Source organism: Pezoporus wallicus, unplaced genomic scaffold (genome assembly GCF_028554395.1).
Source record: "Pezoporus wallicus isolate ANWC-B61680 ecotype Strahan unplaced genomic scaffold, APGP_CSIRO_Pwel_v1 contig_4055, whole genome shotgun sequence".
Classification (NCBI taxonomy): domain Eukaryota; kingdom Metazoa; phylum Chordata; class Aves; order Psittaciformes; family Psittacidae; genus Pezoporus; species Pezoporus wallicus.
This window is the reverse complement of record NW_026642952.1, coordinates 80,817-103,299: the sequence shown is the minus strand read 5'-3', so window position 1 is coordinate 103,299 and position 22,483 is coordinate 80,817. Positions and strand designations below refer to the sequence as shown.

The following is a 22,483-nucleotide window of genomic DNA, read 5'->3' as shown; positions in this document are numbered from 1 at the left end:
TTGTTTTATTACAAATAAATGCTTGCACCTGGAATTGTATTAGCCTAAATCACAGAGTTTTTCCAGAATCTTGGAGAAAACCAGTGTTTTTGCAGGTACAGGCTGTGCTTTGTGGTGGTAGGCCTCCAGGAGTCCTAGCAATTTCTACATGTCACTGAGCCAGTGGTGCAGAGTGAAGTACTTTTCCAGATCTGTGACCCCCATGGGAAGTCCCCTAGTCTCCTTCTTGTACCCGTGGAGTTATCACTGGACCTGAGGGGCAGGAATCTAGCTGCTATAGACAAATACCTTTTTCTGTGTAAGCTAACCTTGTAAATCCATAATCACATGAAACAATGCTTCTAATGCAACCTGAGCTAAATAAATCTTTGCTTCCTTAATTTAGGATACAAATTATTATTTTTTCCTGTTATTCTTAACAGCATGGCATATGATGTGTCTTTATGATAAAATGGGTGTAGAACTTCATTTTTATATTTGAATTATTGACTTCAGGGTTCCTCATTTTATTTGGGAAGTGTCCTGGTTTCAGCAGTAGCAGTCATTTTTCTCCTTCTTAATCGCTGGCGCAGTGTTGTGTTTTTGACTCTCAGCCTGAGAACAATGCTGATAACACTGATGTTTTTAGTTGCTGCTCAGTAATGTTTACTCTGACCAAGGACTTTGTGAGTCTCATGCTCTGCCAGGAGGGAGGGGAAGCTGAGAGGAAGTAGAGGCAGGACACCTGACCCAAACCAGCCAAAGAGGTATTCCATACCACAGCACATCATGCCCAGTATATAAACTGGGGGCAGTTACCCAGAAGGGTTAGATCACTGCTCAGTCGGGCTGGGTATTGGTTGGCAGGTGGGGAGCAGTTGTATTCTCTTCCCTTGTTGTTTCCCTTATCATTATCGGTGGTAGCAGTAGTGGTTTTATGTTATACCTTAGTTACTGGACTGTTCTTATCTCAGCCCATGGGAGTTACATTCTTTCGATTCTCCTCCCCATCCCTCTAGGAGCAGGGCGGGAAGAAGGGGAACAGTGAGAGAGTGGCTGCGTGGTTCTTAGTTATGGCTGGGCTTGATCCATGACAGGAATGAGTGCTATTCTTTCTCTCAAATTATATTATTGTATGGAATCATTTTTAGTAAAACTGCAAATTCTGCAGGATAACTTTCAAATTTATTTTTGCTTACTTTTATAGACTGACAGTTCAGGATGTGTAGACTTGCTGTCTACTTTGTGATTACAGTAATGAGTCTGTGTATCAAGCTGTGTAATCATCCAGGTAGCTAATAATGTGTTTTCTGATCCAGATAATATGCTTCTATGCTTTCATCATTCCTATAGGAAGTATTAGAACTTTATTTGGAGTGGAATGGAGGGGAATGCAGTGTTTATAATGAATGACCAAATGTCTGTTGACATGTGTTATGGTTACTTTACTGTGTATGCTTAAAAAAGGATAATTTCTGGAAATAGCCTGCTAAATGAGGTTCTGGTTCTTACTAAAATCAACCCATTGTGATGATTTAATTTTTCTATAGCTTTTCAACTAAATATAAAGATATTAGTTTATTATTTATTTAGCTAGGTTCAGGTGACCTCCTTGAAAGAAAAAAGACTGTGTACACTGGAGTTTTATTGTGTGTTTGTCATCTTTTGATTGTATTACCTTTTATAGAATCATAGAGTAATTGGGGTTGGAAAGGATCTTAAGGTCATCTAGTTCCAACCTCGCTGCTGTCGGCAGGAATGCCACGCACTAGGTCATGTCACTCAAAACTCCGTCCAACCTGGCACTGAAAACTGCCAGGGATGGAGATTTACCTCTTTTTAGGCAACCTCACCAGTGCCTCGCCAACTTCACAGTAAAGAACTTCTTCTTTATATCTAACCTTAACTTCCCCTATATAAGTTTGAGCCCATTACCCCTTGTCCTGTCACTACAGTCCTTAATGAAGAGTCCCTCTCTGGCATCCTTGTAGTCCTCCTTCAAACGCTGGAAGACTACGAGTTCTCCATGCAGCCTTCTCTTCTTCAAGTTGAACAGCGCCAATTTTTTCAGCCTGTCTTCATATGGGAGCTGCTCCAGACCCCTGATCATCCTCATGGCCCTCCTCTAGACTTACTCCCAACAGCTCCATGTCTTTCTTATGCTGAGGACACCAGAACTGCATGCAGTACTCCAAGTGGGGTCTCACAAGAGTAGGGCAGAGGGGCAGGATTGCCTCCTTTGACCTGCTGGTCACACTCCTTTTGGTGCAGCCCAGGATACGGTTGACTTTCTGGGCTGAGAGCACACACTGAAGTTGGCTTGTGTTCAGTTTATCATCTACCAACACTCCCACGTCCTCTGCAGGGCTGCTCTGAATCTCTCCTCTGACCAACCTATGGCTGTGACTGGGATTGCCGTGACCCAGGTGAAGAACTTCTCACTTGGTTTGGCTGAACTTCATGAGGTTGCCACTGGCCCACCTCTCAAGCGTGTCAAAGTCCCTCTTGATCCCATCCCTTCCCTCCAGCATATCAACCGTGCCACACACCTTGGTGTCATCAGGAAACTTGCTGAGGCTGCATCAATCACACTGTCCATGTCACCAACAAAGGTGTTGAACAAGATCAGTCCCGACACTGACCCCTGATGAGCACCACACTCTCCGGTTGGACATTGAGCCGTTGACCACAGCTCTTTGTGTGCGGCCATCCAGCCAGTTCTTTATCCACCAAGTGGTTCATCTATCAAATTGATGTCTCTCCAGTTTAGAGAGAAGGATGTCATGTGGGACAGTGTCAAATGTTTTGCACAAGTCCAGGTAGATAATGTCCATAATTCCATCCCTAGGAAAGGATATTTGATTCCTCCAAATTGATCAGTGAAGAACAAGTGGATTTAAATAACAATACCCTTTCCCCCAAATTAAAACAAACAACAAAATTCTTTCACATAGAGGAGTCTTAAGGGCATTGTGAATTCAGTGATGTATCCTAGAAGCATTTCCCACAAAACTATCCTACAGAAGTGTCTTCAGTGGTCCAAAGCTTATGAAAAAAAATTAAAAGATCTCCTTAATTAGAAATCATTTCAGGGTAAAGATTGAGAGTTTTATCATTTTGTAGAAAGGACTCCCAGTGAAGGAACAATTGCCTCAATAAGGGCTGGTTTATTTGGTGGTGGTGTTTTTTTTGAAGAAGAGGTTAATATTTTTATCAGTGTGACCTGTAGAAGTTAATGCAAAAGAGAGGAATTATTACCCCTTAGGAAAGACCAAATAGAACTTTACAATACATTTTTGTGTTGTGTCCAGTACCTTAGTGTTGCCCATCGATGGGCCATATGTTACACACTAGTTACATTTTTGTATGCTTGATTTTTTTATTTTTATTTTGTATATAAAGCACACTGCATTGCCTATAACATTTATCATGAACAGTACTTATGAAACACTCACTTCCTGTACAGCCTATCCCATAAAGAGTACAGGATTTATACTCTACTAGAATCAATGTTTCCTTGACTCCAGTTCATGAGAGGCACGGAACTCTACTGCTTATTCCTGCATTCTTCTTAATCTATGTGGTTGCATCAGGATAGCATATGGACTAACACTGCTCTACTACAGATGAAAAATTGTACCTATGCTAAATGTCTTATGTAACTTAGCTTTTAACTCAGCTGGAGTGAGAGCAGGCTGTATGTACATGCCTCTCTCTGTGTTGCTTTCTGATTAAATAATAAGACTTTTGAGCCTTCTTCAGTCCACCTTTAGCTTACTCAGAAATTCCATAAGTGTCCCTGAGGAACAGACCATCTTTTTCATGATTTTCTAGAGGAAAAATGAGTTCATTTAAAGCCATCTTACATTGTTTCAATTTCACAGCTAATGGGTAAAAAAAAAATGAGTTAAAACCCAATTGTGTATGTAAAAGCTCAAAATACATTTTAAAATAAAAGAATTCATTTCAGCAAGATAATCCATTTCAAGTACTGTTGAGATTAATATATCTGCAGTCTGCAGCTGCTTTTTTTTGTTTTAGCTATGTTCTTAAGGGTGTCCATAGTACACAAGAAGCCCCCATGCGCTCAGTTTGACTTCAATTATTTTGCACTCCCAATTATTTTTACATAATGTGGAAGCTGATTTTTTAAATATAATGTAAAACTATGGAGATTGAATGTTCTAATAAAATTTGAATTTTGTTTCAGAGCAAAGTAGAAGAGATGATTTGGAAGCTTTAGGACATATGTTTATGTATTTCCTCAGAGGAAGCCTTCCATGGCAAGGTTTAAAGGTAGTGGTTTTTGATATCTTCCTCTGTCCTGTTTTCAGATCATCATCTTATCTTACTATGATCTTTTTCTTTTTGAAAGTTTGCCTGCAAACTGTATAACTTCAAAAGATTCTTTTGTTCTTGTGTCATAGGCCGATACATTAAAAGAACGCTACCAGAAAATTGGGGACACAAAACGAGCAACCCCTATAGAAGTATTGTGTGAAAGCTTCCCAGGTAATGCATACTGTTAATGAAAGTTAATGTCATGACATTGATTTAGAAAACAAAACTGGCATAGATAGTTGTTTAATATATGGTTTTAAAAATAAATATAATAATGCTTCCAAATATGTGTATTATGTACTATGGTAATAGATACAGGAATAATTCTTTGAAGTGGCAGTAAGCTAATGCTGGTGTTCTTCAAAGATAGCTTCTTCTAAAAGAAACATTAAAAAATTATACATACATTTATGATGATCAACTTGACTACACTTGTATCTTCACACATAAAATTTTGCACCTCAAGTTTGATAGCTTACCCATTTTTAAAACAAGCCGCATTAGGACCCGCTTGAAATAATATCTAAAGTAACTTGCAGGTAGTTTTAGGTGTCACTTCTAATTCAAGTGCATGAAGAATTGATGAGGTATTGGAAAATTGGAGAGAAACAAATTTGACATTTTTAAAAAGTTGGGTTAACCAGCTTGGCACGGGGGGACATGCACATGACACCAACATGATTTTTCCAGAATAAACACTCTGAAAAGTAATTGCAATATCATTGATAGGCTGAGAATATCATTGGATTTGCTGAGAATACCTCTGAGTGGTTTGATTTCCTTTTGTTGAAGGAATTCCTGTTCACAGTGGGCCCTGTGGACAGGAGGCAGATGTTTAATGTTATAACATTAAACATTTGTTTTTGATGCTCTTTTTAAATATCCTCAGAAGTAATAACCAAGATGAATCTACTATAGGAAGAAGAGTGTAAACCAATTTGAAATGAAGTACGTTGTTGCTGAATTGGTATTGCATAGACATCTATGAAACATTAAATGGTATTGCATAGACATCTATGTTGTATCTGTTCAGTATCTGAGAACTTTGTGTAATTGAGAATGTTTGTTAAAATTGCATATGGTAAGTTTGAAATCTGTAGGCTTGACAGTGGGAATAGAATTGAAGGATCCTGACAGATTAAAAATACAGCCTTAAAAATATAAGTATAATTCAGTAAATCATATTCAAGGTACTATATGAAGGTAAGATTGAATCCAGACTAAGAATTATTGGGTATAGAATGATTACTTAGGTAATGACTTAAAATCAGTTCCAAAGTAAGTGCAAGTGAACAGTATCATGCTTCTGTATTAAAAAAAGGGGAAAAAAATCCCAAAACTGTATACTAAATCAGATTATATGAACAGGGTATAGCCTGAGAGACACATGAATTGCCATTTCCACTCTACTTGGTTCCACAAAGCATCAGCTAAAGAAGTGTGTTCAATTTTGGGGACTCTACTTGAAGAAAATATGTCTTATTTTAAGGGTATCTCATAGAGAAGTGGGAGTTCTTATGTGCAATATTTGCTAGACTTATCAACAAAGACTTGAAGAAATAAAGATTGTTTTAGTCAAGATTGTGAGGGAAAGAAGTTCTTCTGTAACTTTTGGCTACTACAGACATGAAAGGGATCGCTTTGCTACGTCCACAGCAGCTCAACAATGTAATGGATGTAATTCAAAACAGTTTAGATTTGAACTCCTCCTGTGTTTCAGGTATAGTGTGAACACAAAGGGATTGCCATTACAAGGAAGACTGTGGAACTTCTTTCACTAGGCTGTGTGAAAACAAACCAGACAGACAAGGATGTGAGATAGGGTGATGTAGTTGATGACCTTTTGAGATTCTTTTCAACCCTGTGGTAAAAATGAGTCCACTATCAACTTTTCTTATGTTTTGCATTTCACTTTCTTCTGTGTATTAAAAAAAAAAAAAAATTAAGTGAAATTGACTTTGGTTACAGAAATTAGAGCAAGTGTCTGAACATATGTTTGGTGAATTAGTGAAAGTTTAAATGCAGAGGGAAAAGCCTGTTCTGTAGTGTAAGTCACCTGCATCAGGAACGCATTCATCTTACATGTTGATTTTTACCTAGTTGCTAGAATCCTTTAAGTATGTAATTTAAGGTGTATATGGTGCAATTCCTGGAAATAATAATGCCTGAGTAGCTCCATATATCTAGTGACTGTTTCCACCAAATTTAATCATGTACATGCTTGTTGACAGGATTGAAAATGAAACAGAGAAATGATACTTGACCTTGAAGAACACTAAAGATAAACTTCTTTGATAGCACATTTTTATAATAAATATGTTCTTGTATGTGGAAGTTTTTGCATGTTAGGTATCTGAGGATTTTCCATATTTTCCTATCCGTCTTGTCACTCAAAACATAAAATAATTTCAATTCATTTCAGTCAGCCTGCAGATTGAGATAGCTGATTTATGTCCACAAAGCAAGAGAACACTAGCATCAGTGAAAGATAATTTGGTCTCTGTCACATGTATAATACCTACCATTTTCATCCTCTGTTCTGTGGAATTGTACTGTCTTTGAGTGTGCAACACTGCTGCTGTTTAAAGCTTCATATAATATATGAGCAAGGATTTAAACTCTGGAGTTTCTTTATCCATTGCATGATAAGGGTGGTGTTTGATTTTTGGAATCAGCCAGCTGTGACACATTCAGGTGAATTAAGTGTCTCTGATCCAACCTTCATTCCTCTGAAGACATGCCTTGCTTGCTTTTGTTTCCACTTTACATTGAGAAGGTATGGTTAAAAAGGTCCCTAGCAATGTCTGAATATTTCTCCTTGCCTTCTTGAAAAGCTGACCTCCTTGGCTAGAATTCCTGAAGAGTTTTGCTTGTATGCTGAAGTAGCCCTTAGATGCCAAGGAATTCCTCCTAGGCAGTGCTCTGTCTGCTAAAAAATAGCACTTAATACTCTGTTTTTGTCAGAAATAAGTAATTTGGGTTTTCTTGGCACCCTGGTCCTGAGGTGCATTCTTGACAGCACCAACATGATGTTGCCTCACAACTTTTTATTATCAAGCTGGCCTCAAACCTTCACTTGTCCCTCTTTCAACCCCACTCTCTCTGAAGAAGTTCAACTTGGAATAGCTCCATCTTAGCACTGCCTCTGCACTTCTCAGCCATCTTCTGTCGGAAGATGGGTTTCTTACAGCACCTTGTTTGTACTATAAAATGTAGGGTTCTCCAAATTTACTGGAATGCGATGTGGGTGAGTGTACAGTGATACTACTGGGCTGCTTCTGACATACATACCTCTTTCATAGGATCAGTGAGTTCATGTGGCATCTACTTTTGACCTCATTCATCTTGTGACTTTCTTGTCACATACAGGTGGCTTCTCATGTACTTTGGGACCATGCGAAAGCCTTTTTGACTTGAGAATGTGTTGTCATTTCTCAGAATGGCTTGCCAGTGGGTGGTTTCCCACTCTTTTATGAGCTACAAAGCTTCCTAAACAAGTTAGATTTTAAGAGATTTGTCCACTGGAAATAATGTCCCAGGGCTCAGGTCAAGTGCTTCACCTGATCCATATCAGATTGTGAGAAGCTTTTGCAGAACTCTGTTCCAAACCACTACAGTGTGAATATCTTCTGCAGTGGAAGGACCTGTAGAACTTGGTCTTTTGTGAAAGTTTATTAGCATTTATCTCTTATTACCATCTGCTGTTTTCTCAGACTTGTATTTCCACATTCCCCTAATTTCACTGGCTCCTGAAGGAGTTACTGAAAATGTACATTTGTCATATAGTATTGTACATAGTCACATATCTGAGCAGCTTCTGTATGGGATTTGAAGCTTGTGCTTCAGATATTCATGAGTCCTCCCTTTCAGCCCTTGGATTCTTGTATTATTCTACCCATTAGGATGCTTGTTCCTTACAGCTGTTTTCTCAGAAGCCTTTCATGGCTTAAACCCATTCTCAAGAATGGAACTTCTGTATGCTTTACTAACCTGCCAAGAAGTTTGCGCTGGAACTTCTGTCTTAGCTAGCCTGGTTAGGTTCTGGCAGCTAGTGTGCAGTCTACTTCATACACTTTAATGACTAGGAAAGTTCTTTCCTGTTATCTTTACCGGTCCTGGCTCTTTCAGAATCTTCCTGGTTATCTCCACTACTGGGAGAATCTTATAATATCCATGTAACATCTCCCAGAATGCATCTCCATTTGTATGCTGACATGGTATTTAAACAGTGATATTAAACTGACATATCTGACCAGCTTTCTGCAAAAGCTCAGGTAACATTAGTATTTCTCTGCAGTGTTTCTCTATAGGATAATTGCTATTTCTGCTCAACACCTTCACATAGCTTGATGCTTGAAGCATTCAGCACTGTTTCAGCCTTCCATCGTCATACTACAGTTACAGCTCAACAGAGCCTATACTGAATTATTTGTGAGGGAAATTGGCGTTGCCCACTTGTGGTATATGTAGATCCTCTAAATAAAGAATGGTTAGATTCCAGTAGCAGATGTTCTTTGAGAGACGAGACTACCTTGTAGATTCGTATACCCCCTTCTTTCCTTTTCTTAGGCTTGTCTTTGTAAAATTAATCGGAAAAGAAAAATAAAATTGGAAAGTAGAGGTGATTCTCCACTTTTTGGCACACTGTGCATCAGGACTGGAAGGTTGAATGGAAGATCTTGACAGGTAAATTAGTGTAGGGGTTGCTTGGTAAGATATGTTTAGAATATGGCAATTTATTTTGAAGAATATTATTACTATTCTGTAACGTTTCTGGTAAGTCACAGATTCGTGGTGAACAACTGTTCAGATATTATGGTGAGAGATAGAAGTTACTTTAAAATGTAGTAGTAAGTTTTGATTTTTGAGTGCCTTTTAAACAGGTATGGCAATTATGTACATTTCTTATTTATGTAGAAGAAATGGCTACATACCTACGTTATGTAAGAAGGCTAGATTTTTTTGAAAAGCCAGACTATGACTACTTAAGGAAGCTCTTCACAGACTTACTTGATCGGAAAGGCTATGTGTTTGATTATGAATATGACTGGATTGGCAAACAGTTGGTGAGTACAGTATAAGGTACTAGTAATATGCGAGGTTTTTTTGTGTGGTCAGTTTTGAGCCATTGTTAGTCTTGAGTTTCAGAATACTGTGCATTTCATGGCTGCTGTTATAGATGTGAACAGCTGCTATGACAAACCCGTTTTCAGATGCATTTTCAAACATCATTATTCAGCTTGAGATGTTTCATATTGAGTCTCTTTTCAAACATACACTCTTTAACATCAAAGTATATCTGTTCAATCCGAAATGAGGTTATAGGAACTCAAGACTGGTTTTTGTGTTGAAGGAGTTTAAAGCAAAGGAGTTTAAAACTTTGTAGGTGATCGTTGTTATTGCATGCATTTTCCTGCCTTGGGGACTTCCTTGCTCCCAGTATTCTCAGCATGTAGAGGAACCACTTCTCTGCGCCTGAGGTATATATACTCCAGATATTTATCAGTTTGTTATGAAGAAATTGTCTATATGCATTGTTTTATTCAAATATGACGTAGAATATTGGTCTCCATCACAGTACATCTAAAGTTACAGAAAATGCAGTGTTTGTGGGTACAAGATTAATTTTGCAGCACCTCAAATTTTTCCTTATTTCTTTTTAATAAATAGGGAAGGGAGTTCTGTGTATAAGTTCGACAATTTCAGATTAGACATTAGTTTAGTTCAAATTAGACATTAGACAAGTTTCTTGTGTAATTCTCTGAAAGCATCATAGTATTTTATTGCTAAATCTTTTTTCAGTGTTTAGCATTAAAAATCACTTCAAGCCTTTCTTTCAGGCTTTTACCAGAATGTTGTAAGGGCTACCTGCAGAAAATAATCAGCCTAGAGTCTTTCAGAGAATTAACATCTGATGTAGTCAGAATTGCTAATTCTAAAATTATGTAAGTCTTGGTTTGCCCTCTTTTTCTGACTGGTGTTGGCAAATACCTAGTAAAGATTTTGCTTTAATTTGATAATTTTAATTAATTTCTATTACAAACCAGTTACTTTAGGTAAGACTTAGAATTACCTTTTGCTACGTATTATTTATATTTGTAGCCTACTCCAGTGAGTTCAATACATTCAGACCCTGCACTGTCTTCAAACAGAGAAGTGTATCAACACAGAGATAAAATGCAACAATCTAAAAATCAGGTAAAGTATCTCATATAAGTATCAGCATTGCTTTGTCTTTTGCCTAACGATTTGTGGTATATTGTTGCTTTTGTTAAAACTCCAAAATAAAATTGACTCTTTGTCTTTGGTTTAAGTAGATCCTTATTAGTGTATTTCTACATCTCTAGACCTTAAAATGTCCTGAAAGGTTGCTTGTTTGGTGCTATGGTACAACATACTGATACTTCTTTCAGTTTTAATCACTGTCTCTTCCCTATATGCTATATCATCTCTTGAGGTTCTAACATGCATGTAAAATGTTTACACTTTTGTTTTTTTCTGTTGTTTTTTGTTGTTTTTTTTTTTTTTAGCCAGGGTAATGACCAAGGTGGTAAAAGCATTAGGAATTTAGATCTGTGTCCCTTTATTTAAGCTAAATAACAGGGTTGTGTTGGACTTCGTTTCTTAGTTTCAGCTACTTTGCTGCTGTGTGAAAATGCATGTGTAGGCATACATAAGTATGCATAAAATCTTGATGTACAGCATATAGAGGAATTAGTGTTTCTGTGCTTTTTAAAAATAATACATGTATAATTGTTAATTTTTGGATTTTTTTTCTTTTTTTTCATATATTCCTCATGCATTGAAAAATGACAGTCAACAGATCATAGGGCAGCTTGGGACTCACAGCAAGCCAATCCACATCATTTAAGAACTCATCTAGGAGCTGACAGACATGGTGGCTCAGTACAGGTATTTTTCTTCTTCTTTGCATGACTTAATCAGTCATCTTACATTATGTAATACTAGTTTCCTGTAGTGCATGACAGGATTACTATTTTCATATTAAGCTCTCTTTCCGGTAATGTTCAGAATGTTCCTATTATTCCCTACTCCACAGTTGCCTAGCTGAAATAAAATCAGGTACAGAAAACTGTGTATCTTTATGTATGTGGAATTTCTGATATGTGTTTCTTAGTGACAGCTAAACCAACGGAGCTTTCTCTTTTTGAAGGAATATAGATTTAGATCAGGGCAAGCAACTGAAGTTTAGACTTTTGATGTGCTCTTTGGTTGTATTAACAACTAAACCACTGTTGACTGAATCCAGTGTTGTCCAGCCTTCCCCCACCCCTGCTATTGCAGGGTGTTGGAACTCCATGATCTTCCAACACAAACCATTTGTGGTTATGATTTTTGCTCTTTAAGCAAACCTCAAAGTGTTGAGTAGTGATTTTTGCTTAAACTCTGCTACTTTTGTTCAAACAATAGTTGACTAGAAGAATGTTTCACAGGGCAATACTTAACACTTATCAATGGAAAATGAATAGAAACCAACAATTTTTTTCGTTGTTATTAGTGTTTTTCATCTTTAAAGAGCTTTTTTTCCTGGTTTGCTCATAATTTTATTATTTGGTGTCTTGTTCTTTGAATATATTTAGGGGTAAGATGGTTGGAATAATATTTCAAGAAATAGAAGTTTTTTATAGAAGAATTCAAAATGCTAGCTGTGAAGTCTATATGAAGTTTTGGGGTTTCACTCCAAAATTAAAATTATTTAGCTTTGTAAAGTGTTATCTGGGAAAATGTCATGGTTTAACCACCTGGCAGCCAAGTACCGTGCAGCCACTCTCTCACACTGCCTTCCTCCCTTCTTGGGTAGGATGGGGAGGAGAATCCAAGGAATGTAAAACCCATGGTTGAGGTAAGAACAGCTTAATAATAGAAATAAAGTGCAATGTAATACTAATAATGATAGGGGAAATAACAAGGAAAGGAATATAAAACTAAAACAGAAAAGGGAGAAAAAAAAACAATAAACAGCAGTGATGCACAATGCATTATGTGCTGTGTTATGGAATACCCCTTTAGCTAGTTTTGGTCAGGTGCCCTGTCTCTGCTTCCTCCCGGCTTCTTGTGCCCCTCCTCACTGGGAGAGCATGAGACTGAAAAGTCCTTGATCAGGGTAGGTGCTACTGAGAAACACCTGAAACTTCAGTGTGTTACTGGCATTGCTCTCAGACTGAAGACAAAACAAGAATTGTGCTGGTTACTAGGAACAGAATTAACTCTATCGCAGAAGAAACCAGGACAGGAAAAAAATACTTTCTTTGTCTGCTGCATTGTTGATTCTGACAATCCTAAGTTACATATGTTTCTCATGAAGTTTTACTTTGGATAAAAATTGACAATGCTTGAAGAAAGAACGAGAAATCCAGGGGTAAAGAAAACAGTGCTGTAGTCTCATCAGTGTGATAATTCCGTATCTTTTAAATTCTTTGAAACCCAATTCAAACTTTACAGTTTCTAAACTTTGCTGCTTTAGAAACTGCTGTCATATAAGAAAATTATCAGATAATAATTAATCACTGTGTATCAGGAAAAATTTAAAAATTGTTCTGTTCTTGCCTTAAGGAGCTTTTCTAAAACTTTACCTGGATATTTAACTTGAAGTGCATTTGCTCCCTCAATAACATTAGTTTTAAAAGTAGTAATTTATCTTTTGAGAAGTGTATTAATTGAATCAAAACTAAATTCAAAATTGTGTCTTCCAAAATTATTAAATTGCTTATTTTTTTTTAATTTTTAGGTTAGAAAAATAGATATTTAACTTGTTAAATTCCAATTACTGGAACTTCCAAAATTTATAACATATTGCTCTTTTGGCAGTTGGAGCACTTAAGAAACCTTTTATTTTTTCTCAGGTAGAATGTAACAGTTGCAGGAGAATTTATTCCATTGTAATAGATGTTAAACACTCTTTGGGAGTAGAAAAATATTTTCTAGGAAATACCAGTACTATTCCTTTATGTTAATATAATGTTCCTCCTTTCATTCTCAAAGAATGTGGGTGTTCTGAGATCAGATCCCTTAGATCACCTGAGACTAAGCAGTTGCCATGTAAAAAGTGCAGTTTTCAGAAGTGCAGCCACTTGGTCTGTCTTTGAAGATTAAGTCTATTTTCAAGACATCTTAATTGTGGAGCTGTCATGCTTCTCATTAAAGGCACTTACAAAACCACATAGTATCTTCAATTTTGTTTTGAAGTTTGAGCCCTTGACTGTTGTCAAATACCCCTTTGTTGTAGTGGTTCTGACTGAATCATGCTGTTAAGTCGGACAATTAGCTGGCTAGTTTAGCTGAATTCCTAAGTGCCCCCAGGAAGACAAGTTCTAAAAGTGCCACAGATAATTGTTCAAAGGAAGGTTGAGTCTAAAGTATGAAATTCAAGTGTATTTTTTTTTTCTGTAACATTAGTGAGTCAGTGCTCATCTTTGAGATCCATTGAATTATCCATTTTTCTGCAAGAAGAAAAAAAAACCTGGCAGGTAATTTGGAAGTGACAGAATGTTTTTCAGGTCTCTGCTACTAGTCATTTGCAATACCACTGCTGGTGTTGTCTCTAAGATCCTTTTTTAGAAGGTTGTTAAAGTATGTTAGTGATACGAACCTGTTGGAGTGAGTCCAGAGTTGGGCCAAAAAATGGTCAGTGGGCTGGAGCACCTCTGCTGTGAAGGTGGGCTGAGAGAGCTGGGCTTGTTCATCCTGGAGAAGAGAAAGTTCAACGGAGATCTTCCAGTACCGAAACAGGGTCCACAAGAAACCTAGAGAGGGACTTTTTGCAAGGAAGGGCATATAGGGACAGGACAAGGGGGAATGATTTTAAACTGAAAGAGTGGAGATTTAGATAAGATATAAGGAAGAAATTCTTCAGAACTATAAGGGTAGTGAGTCACTGCAACAGCTTGCCCAAGGAAGCTGTGCTGTCCCATCCCTGGAAGTGTTCAAGGCCAGGTTGGACGGGGCTTGGAGTAACGTAGTCTAGTGGAAGGTGTCCCTGCCTGTAGCAGCAAGGTGTGAACTAGATGATCTTTAAGGTCCCTTCTAACTCAAACCATTCTATGATTCTTCACTGTGATATTTTAAATTGAAGTGAACTGAATGTTGGTATGTGTGTAGTATGCCAGCCCGTTTTTCTGGTTGGTGTAGCCTTATTAATGAAAGTAGTTTGTACCTACCAGGAGTTTATTCAGCTACTTCCTGTGTCTGTCTTCTTGTAAACTTGGCTCAGTTCCCAAAAATGTCAGTTGCACAACACCAAACTGTTTCCTTCTCTGCATGAACTGCAAACTGCTTATGCACTCATAATGACTGTACTAATCTTTTCTCTTTTTTTTTTTTTTTTTTTTTCATGACTGGCTAGCTGGTCTCCTTTCTCTTATTCTTTCTGTTTTCCCATTTGGAAATTCTTTAAAAGGAGGTTAAATTAAAAGATCAGGTTAAAGAGTTCCCTGTGCAGTGCCACAGGGCTTGAAAGGTTCTTAGGAACTGCTTGAAAGGTTAGATATTTGATACAAATTGCAAGACATCTCTCCTTAAAGAAGTCAAGATAGCTGTGAATTAGATGAAACAAATCAATTTCCCTAAGCTTTTGTGAATTAAAAAAAGTTAATTCTAGTGTAACTATTTTTTTATTTTTTATTATTCTTTTTTGTCTTAATTGGAAACTTTTTGAAGGTAAAATGCAGCATTCTGTAGTATCACTAAAGAATTGCTTGGGCTTGAAGGCCAGCTTTATTATTTGAAGAGTAGATAATTCAGTGACTGAGATGGGTAATGAAAAAAAGGATTATATCTATGTCTTTTTCAAAGTACTGCAATTTTTTATTGTAATTTTAAGCATGAAAACCAGCAAAATTTTGGTTTATGAGAGACTTTTGGAGTTATTTTTCAGCATAGCAAATAAAAGATTAGTTTACATACTAATCCAAAACAAAACATGGGACTAGCTAGATTTACTGTTACTATCTTGAGAACTGGTATTCAGGCTTGCCTCTGTTGTCTTTTAAGCGGCCCTTGTCAGGCTTCTGAAGGACCATATATTTAAGAAACTACCCTTTCCAACAATTGATATGTCTTCTTATTAGGTAGCAGGGCTAGTATTCTGTTTGCCATATGCCTAAAGGATAGCAAGAAAGATGATGCATGTGCTTCTTCATGTGTGTGCTTTTCAAATTAAAGTTTTAAAGAACTGATTAAATTTGAAGAAACTAAATTTAAACCATTATAAGATCTGTTATCAAAGTGCTTAGTTGTTTCATATTTTTCAGTTTAGTGATTAATCTTCCATTTATATATAATTTGGTACCTTGAGTTAATCTTCAGCATTGCAGCACTTCTAATTTGAAACTTAGTTTGAAATATTAGTCTTCAGAAACTGAATTATGTGAAATTTGGTGACTTTTCATTGAAAAATGTTCATGTAGTTTTAGTCAACAAAATTTTTAGGTGCAGAAATGTAGCTTCAATATCCGCATTTTTCTCGACAACTGTATACGAATCTATTAAAGAGATTAATTATGCCTCCCATCTTTTATTAGGCTGCTGAGAAAATCCAGTCCAACTCAAGTCATAAGTAGAGAAATGAAATTAAAAGTTTCTGTTTAAGCAGTATTAGTTTTGTGTATTGGGTATTCTCTCTTCTTTTCCAAAGTTACAGCTTTTAATGTAGATCCACTATGATGCATTTTGTTTGTACCTTGTTTATGGTACATCCTGGCTACAGAATTTGGTGTACCATACCTTCAGTGCAAACACTCTTCCAGGTGACTTACTCTGATTCAGTTTTGTTACATTCCCATATCTTTCCACCTGTGTCATGATAAGTTTTGAGATGAATGGCATGTAGTTAGAGAGAGAGAAGTGTAATGGTTGGTCTAATTTAAACCTGTGTGCACCAAGTTCAGGTGTGTACAAGTGTTCTCACTGCTTCGTTTACCGTGCATTATCAGTCTATTACCAAATGCACTTTTTGGTCAAATTGCAAAATAGTTTACTGATGTCACAGGGAATTAACTTCTGGCATTGTAGGTTATTTTACTAAAGAAGCAGAGATAGGGTAAGACAAGACTGACTGAACTGATACCAGGAAAGAGGCTTGCACCTTCCCTTAAGGCTCTGAAGAGACATGAGGGAGATGAGCAAACCTGATAACAGAATTGCTTTGCTTAGTTCTTTCACTTTGAGTCTGCCATGTAGTTGTCAGTTCCGCTGGTAGATACGAAAGAAGAATGAAAGGAGTGCAGGGATGCAGGAATAGAACGTGGAAAAGATACTGTTACTGGAATAAAAAGAATTATGGAATAAACAAAAATGACCATTTTTTTGAAGATGTATCTATGGCATTAGCATAATTTCAAGTATTTCTTGTGATTTCAGGTAGTAAGCTCAACAAATGGAGAACTGAACACAGATGACCCAACTGCAGGCCATTCAAATGCACCCATCACAGCTCCTGCAGAAGTAGAAGTACTGGATGAAACTAAGTATGTCCATCTTTTTATTTTCTTAGGATCTTGTGTGCTCAGCTGAATCAAAATTTTTATTGTATAGTAATTAAAAGATATTTAAAAAATACCACTGGTGGGTGGCAAAACTATAGTGCTATACTCAATTTTGGCTTTAAATACTTAAATAATAGATTTTTTCTGACTTGTGCTTTTTAGGCTAAGCCCTCAGTAACACATCTCTACACTAGAGAAGTGCATGTGTTTTTGATGTTTCAATTAATTTTGAAATAATTATTTTAAGATAGTTTTCTGACTATCAAATTACGTATGAAAGATGTAAAATTCTACCTCTGTGTTCCTTCTGATTCTCTTGTTTTCCTCTTACACTCTTTCTGTATAGCTGCCAGAAAGTGTTGAACATGTGGTGAGTTCTACAGCACATGCAGGCAAAAGTAGCCCTAGGGGCTTTGTTTTTGTTAGTTGGTTTACAGCTGATGTCAGAAATCTTTAAAATAACAAATCCACTTGAAAATCACATAATAAGTTTTATTAAAAAACTATTTTTACAGTTACACCTTCGGGAGCTGTTTTGCCTGCTTCAAATCTTCCTTGCTTTTAAGTTGTGTAGTCTGTAGTGTACTTTATTTAATACTCTTAAGTGAGTAGTAGAATATTTTCCTACTTGCTGTCCTGTTTTAGAGTGAAAAACATTCTTTCCAGATGTTGTAGCATTCAACTAGTATTTTAACATCTAGATAATAACTCATTTTTATAAGCAAGTAACAAATGCTAGAAAATACTTGAAATTTGCCCATTGTCTCTGAAGCATAGTATTTACCAGAGTATTAGTCTTTGACAACCTGCTAGCAAATTACTAAAACGTAACTTCAGGTTTCCTTAAAGTCACAGTGTAATGAAAATGGGAAAATATTAAGGTCTGTTAACATGGGATGAACAACTTACGCATATATGTTTGAGTGCTAAAGTCAGACTTGCAAAATATTCTTCATAGTTAAAGGCAGTATAACTTTCAAGATGTTTTTTTCTATAATATAGCTTGAAATAGGATTTTACAAAGGTATGGATCTAGTTTATCATGAAATAGAGGCACTCAAGTATGAGAGATAAATCACTAGCATATCAACCCAGTAACCATTCATTAATAGCAATAAATTTTGTAGGAGCTATTTTCCCAAGTTTTAGATAAAGTGAAATATCTCAAAGTAAATTTTTTTCTTGAAGTTATTGTTCTGCAGATTCTGGTTTTTGTATATAAGATTTATGTGCATGTGTAGTTAAAAACTGTGAATGGAGGTGTCTCTTGTGCCACACTTGTGCACTAGGTTTCTGTGAGCACTGGTAAGACCACTTCTGTACCTGCCATCTTCAGAGTACTGTATTATTATTATTATGGCAGGAATTCACTTTTCTTATTTATATATTATATATATATATTTAAAGCAAAAAAAGACCCCAAAAAGCAAGGATGTTGATGGACTGCACATAGAGCAATCCCCTTCCCTTTGGATAAATGCTGTGATAACCTTCCTTTTGTCCAGTTTATGTACACACAGGAAAAGATTGAATTTCTAAAGTTTTGAGTACTGCTTACCACAATCTAAATTTATACTTAGTTATCCACAGAAAGTAAGAGAATTCTCAGAAGCCAAGGTGCTGCAGCTGCTTTAAAAGCATAGAAGCTCATTTCCTCTGATAGGAATAACTGATAGACAAATATGCTATCCTTTATAGCATAGTCTTTACAGGTTTTGTTACAGACAAATACCTAGTTTCAGTATCCTACTCTTTAATCTTTTTCAATATGAAACACACAGATGAATTTTCCAGTGGTGTCTATGTAAACTGCAATTTCCTCATTCACTATTTTGGTTTAGTTTTTGTGTGGTTAGATTAGTTTTTATATTTTGGCAGTAATTAAAGAAATACACACACCCAGCATTGCTGTCAGACATCAGTGTATAGGTATGCATCTTTTTATCAGTAATAGTACTTTAGAAGGTTTAAGTAATTTTACATTTTAATATTATAGTTAGAAGCTTGATATCAAAAAGTATTGTGAGACATTTTAACATCTATTTGTAGATCTTACGCTGCTGAAGATTATGAGGAAATTCAAGTATCAGTATTTTTTATGTCTGTGATATAGACATTTCTGTTTTAAGAAGCTGTTGTATCAAAAGCCTCTCACTTTGTGCCTCTTCCATAATCTTTTCTCCATCTGAAAATATTAACAAAACTACCATCTCTAGCTGATACCTGATTTGTAACATTTCCTCATAATTAGAGGAGACGAGCATGGATGTTTTTTAGAAACATTTCATTTTTTGCTCTAGATGTTTTCATAGTTTTAGAAGCTTAGCGTGGCTATGTCTTCATTTAAAAGTCTGAAGAAATGGTGCCCTGTTGTGTGACTTTTAACTATGAAAACAAATATTGTTTAGCTGAATATTAGATCTTATGTTACAATTTCAGTGGGATGCTGTAAATCAGAAAGGATAAGGATTTTTTTTCAGTAAGCATTTTATTGTTTTGGGACATTCACCCAACACTTCCATTGTTTGATGTGTATTTAAGCACTCACATGCAGCATATATTCTAAATCTTATGCTTCATGCATCTTTGCTGTTGCTGTGTATAAGTAGCAAGCATGACTTAACAGTGGGGGTTGGGCATTGGGTTTTTCAGTGAGCTGTGGGAGTTTTTTTGTGTGTGTGTGTTTGTTTTTTGGGTGGGGTTTTTTTTTTGTGTTGTTTTTGTCAAAAGTAGCTTTCATCCCTATTTCAGTTACTACTGAGTGTAACAACTAGAGTTGTAAAATAGGGAAAAGACTAACCTGATCACTGTTCTGAACTGATACTGATACTGAACAGATGGTCTTCCAGTTATCACTGATCAGTTAGCCTTCTTCCTTAACTCTTTGCTAGCCATCAGACCAGTTGCTTCTATGAAGCATGTGTGATTTGGATAAACAAAAGGCCCTCCCATGGGATGACAGAAATGGTCAAACAGGAAAAGATGGTTTGATCTGTCCTTTTTGCATTTTGCATTCTTTTTCTCACTTTACTGAAAGATTAAAGTTTGGGCATCTTGGACATGGGACCCAAGTTTGTAGGCCATATCTACAGGGGGGAAGAGCAGTTTTGGTAGGAGGCTTGCCAGACTGGTCAAGGAGGCTCTAAACTAGATGTGTTGGGGGAGGGGGGCATCATTCCATCACAACAAACCCAGTGAGTTGCCGGCACCTATAATAAACTCTTGGAGCAATGCAGAGATATTCCAGCCACTCCAGCCTTCAGGCTTCATTTGGAGCTCGGCTCAGATGCCTCTATACAAATGCCCATAGCATGGGGAACAAACAAGAGGAATCAGAGATGTGTGCACATCTACGGGGGTATGGTATAATAGGCATCGCAGAAACATGGCGGGATGGCTCCTGTGACTGGAGTGTTGGAATGGAAGATTACAGGCTCTTTAGAAAAGACAGGCCTGGCAGGCGGGGAGGGGGAGTTGCCCTTTATGTTAGGGATAGGCTGGAGTGTATGGAACTCTGTCTGGGGACAGGTGATCCGTTAACAGAGTTTTTGGGTCAGGGTTAAAGGGAGAACAGCTATGGGAGACATTACTGTGGGGATCTGTTACAGACTGCCTGATCAAGGAGAACCTGTAGATGAAGCACTCTACAGAGAGATAGGAAAAGCCTCACGCTCACAGGCTCTTGTTCTCGTGGGGGACTTCAACCACCCTGACATCTGTTGGAACAACAGTACGGCCTGGCACAAGTAATCCAGGAGGTTCCTCGATTGTGTGGAAGACAACTTCCTTCTGTAATTAATAGAGGGGCCGACAAGGAGAGGTGCCATGCTTGACCTCGTGCTCACCAACAGGGAAGGGCTCGTTGGAAATGTGACGCTCCAGGGCAGGCTTGGATGCAGCGATCATGAGATGGTCGAATTCGAGATCCTCAGGACAGTGAGAAGAGCGTGCAGCAAGCTCACTGCCCTGGACTTCAAAAGAGCAGGCTTTGGCCTCTTCAGGAACCTGCTTAGGAAGGTTCCATGGGATATAGCCCTAGAGGGCAGGGGGCCCAAGACTCTTGGTTGATATTCAAGGATTATCTGCTACAACCTCAGGAGTGATGCATCTCAACTAGAATGAAGTGCAGCAGAAGGGCCAGGAGACCTCCTTGGATGGATAAGGAGCTGCTGAGGAAAATTCAAATGAAAAAAGGGGCTTATAAAAGGTGAAAGCAAGGGCAGGCAGCCTGGGAAGAGTACAGGGATGTTGTCTGGGAAGCTAGGGACCAGGTTAGGAAAGCTAAGGCCCAGTTAGCATTAAACTTGGCTACGGATGTTAAGGATAACAGGAAGGGATTCTACAGGTACGTAGCAAACAAAAAACTAGAGACAACGTAGGCCCCCTCCGGAAGCTACCAGGAGAACTAGCTACACAGGAATTGAAGAAGGCTGAGGTTCTCAGTGGCTTCTTTGCCTCGGACTTCTCTGGCAAAGGCTCTGTCTTCACCACCCAAGTCTTGGAAGGCAGACGCAGGGACTGTGAGAATGAAGACCTTGTGCCCACTGTAGGAGAGGATCTGGTTTGAGACCATCTTAAAAATCTGAACGTGCACAAGTCCATGGGACCTGATGAAATCCATCTGCGGGTCCTGAAGGAGCTGGCGAATGAAGTTGCTAAATCACTGTCCGTCATATTTGCAAAATCATGGCAGTCAGTGAGGTTCCTGATGACTGGAAAAAGGGAAATATAACCCCCATTTTCATGGAGGAGAAAATGGATGACCCGGGGAATTACAGACCAGTCAGTCTCACCTCTGTGCCCGGAAAAATCTTGGAGCAGATTCTCCTGGAAGGCATGCTAAGGCATGTGAAAAACAGCAAGGTGCTTGGTGACAGCCAGCATGGCTTCACTAAGGGGAAATCCTGCCTGAACCAATTTGGTGGCCTTCTATGATGGGGCTATGGAACTGATGGACAGGGGTAGAGCAGCTGACGTCATCTAACTGGACTTGTGCAAAGCGTTCGACACTGTCCCACATGACATCCTTGTCTCTAAATTGGAGAGACATCAGTTTGATGGATGGACCACTCAGTGGATAAAGAACTGGCTGGATGGCCGCACACAAAGAGTTGTGGTCAATGGCTCAATGTCCAGCTGGAGACCAGTAACGAGTGGTGTCCCTCAGGGATCAGTGTTGGGACCGGTCTTGTTCAACATCTTTGTCACTGACATGGACAGTGGGATTGATGCGCCCTCAGCAAGTTTGCCGATGACACCAAGCTGTGTGGTTCGGTTGATACGCTGGGGGGAAGGAATGCCATCCAGAGGGACCTTGACACACTTGTGAGGTGGGCTGACGCCAACCTTATGAAGTTTAACCATGGCAAATGCAAGGTCCTACACCTGAGTCAGAGCAATCCCAGGCACAGCTACAGGTTGGGCAAAGAAGAGATTCAGAGCAGCCCTGCAGAGAAGGACTTGGGTGTGCTGGTCGATGAGAAAATGAGCATGAACCGGCAGTGTGTGCTTGCAGCCCAGAAAGCCAACTGTATCCTGGGCTGCACCAAAAGGAGCGTGACCAGCAGGTCAAAGGATGTGATCCTGCCCCTCTACTCTGCTCTTGTGAGACCTCACCTGGAGTATTGTGTGCAGTTCTGGTGTCCTCAACATAAAAAGGA

The 22,483-nt window shown here is 38.1% G+C and overlaps 1 protein-coding gene across 7 annotated transcripts in view; it reads left to right on the top strand.

The window, feature by feature from the left end:
• Nucleotides 1–22,483, top strand: part of CSNK1G3 (casein kinase 1 gamma 3) — a 60,262-nt gene that overhangs the window by 30,490 nt on the left and 7,289 nt on the right. For 4 of the 7 annotated variants that reach the window (XM_057433299.1, XM_057433300.1, XM_057433298.1 and 1 more), the window contains 7 exons: nucleotides 4,190–4,275; nucleotides 4,407–4,491; nucleotides 9,238–9,386; nucleotides 10,423–10,518; nucleotides 11,137–11,232; nucleotides 16,699–16,805; nucleotides 17,170–17,193. In XM_057433299.1, coding sequence (XP_057289282.1) covers nucleotides 4,190–4,275; nucleotides 4,407–4,491; nucleotides 9,238–9,386; nucleotides 10,423–10,518; nucleotides 11,137–11,232; nucleotides 16,699–16,805; nucleotides 17,170–17,193 — 643 coding nt within the window. The remainder of the gene's footprint in view (nucleotides 1–4,189; nucleotides 4,276–4,406; nucleotides 4,492–9,237; nucleotides 9,387–10,422; nucleotides 10,519–11,136; nucleotides 11,233–16,698; nucleotides 16,806–17,169; nucleotides 17,194–22,483) is intronic. The other 3 variants (XM_057433295.1, XM_057433294.1, XM_057433297.1) reach the window with 3 other exon arrangements.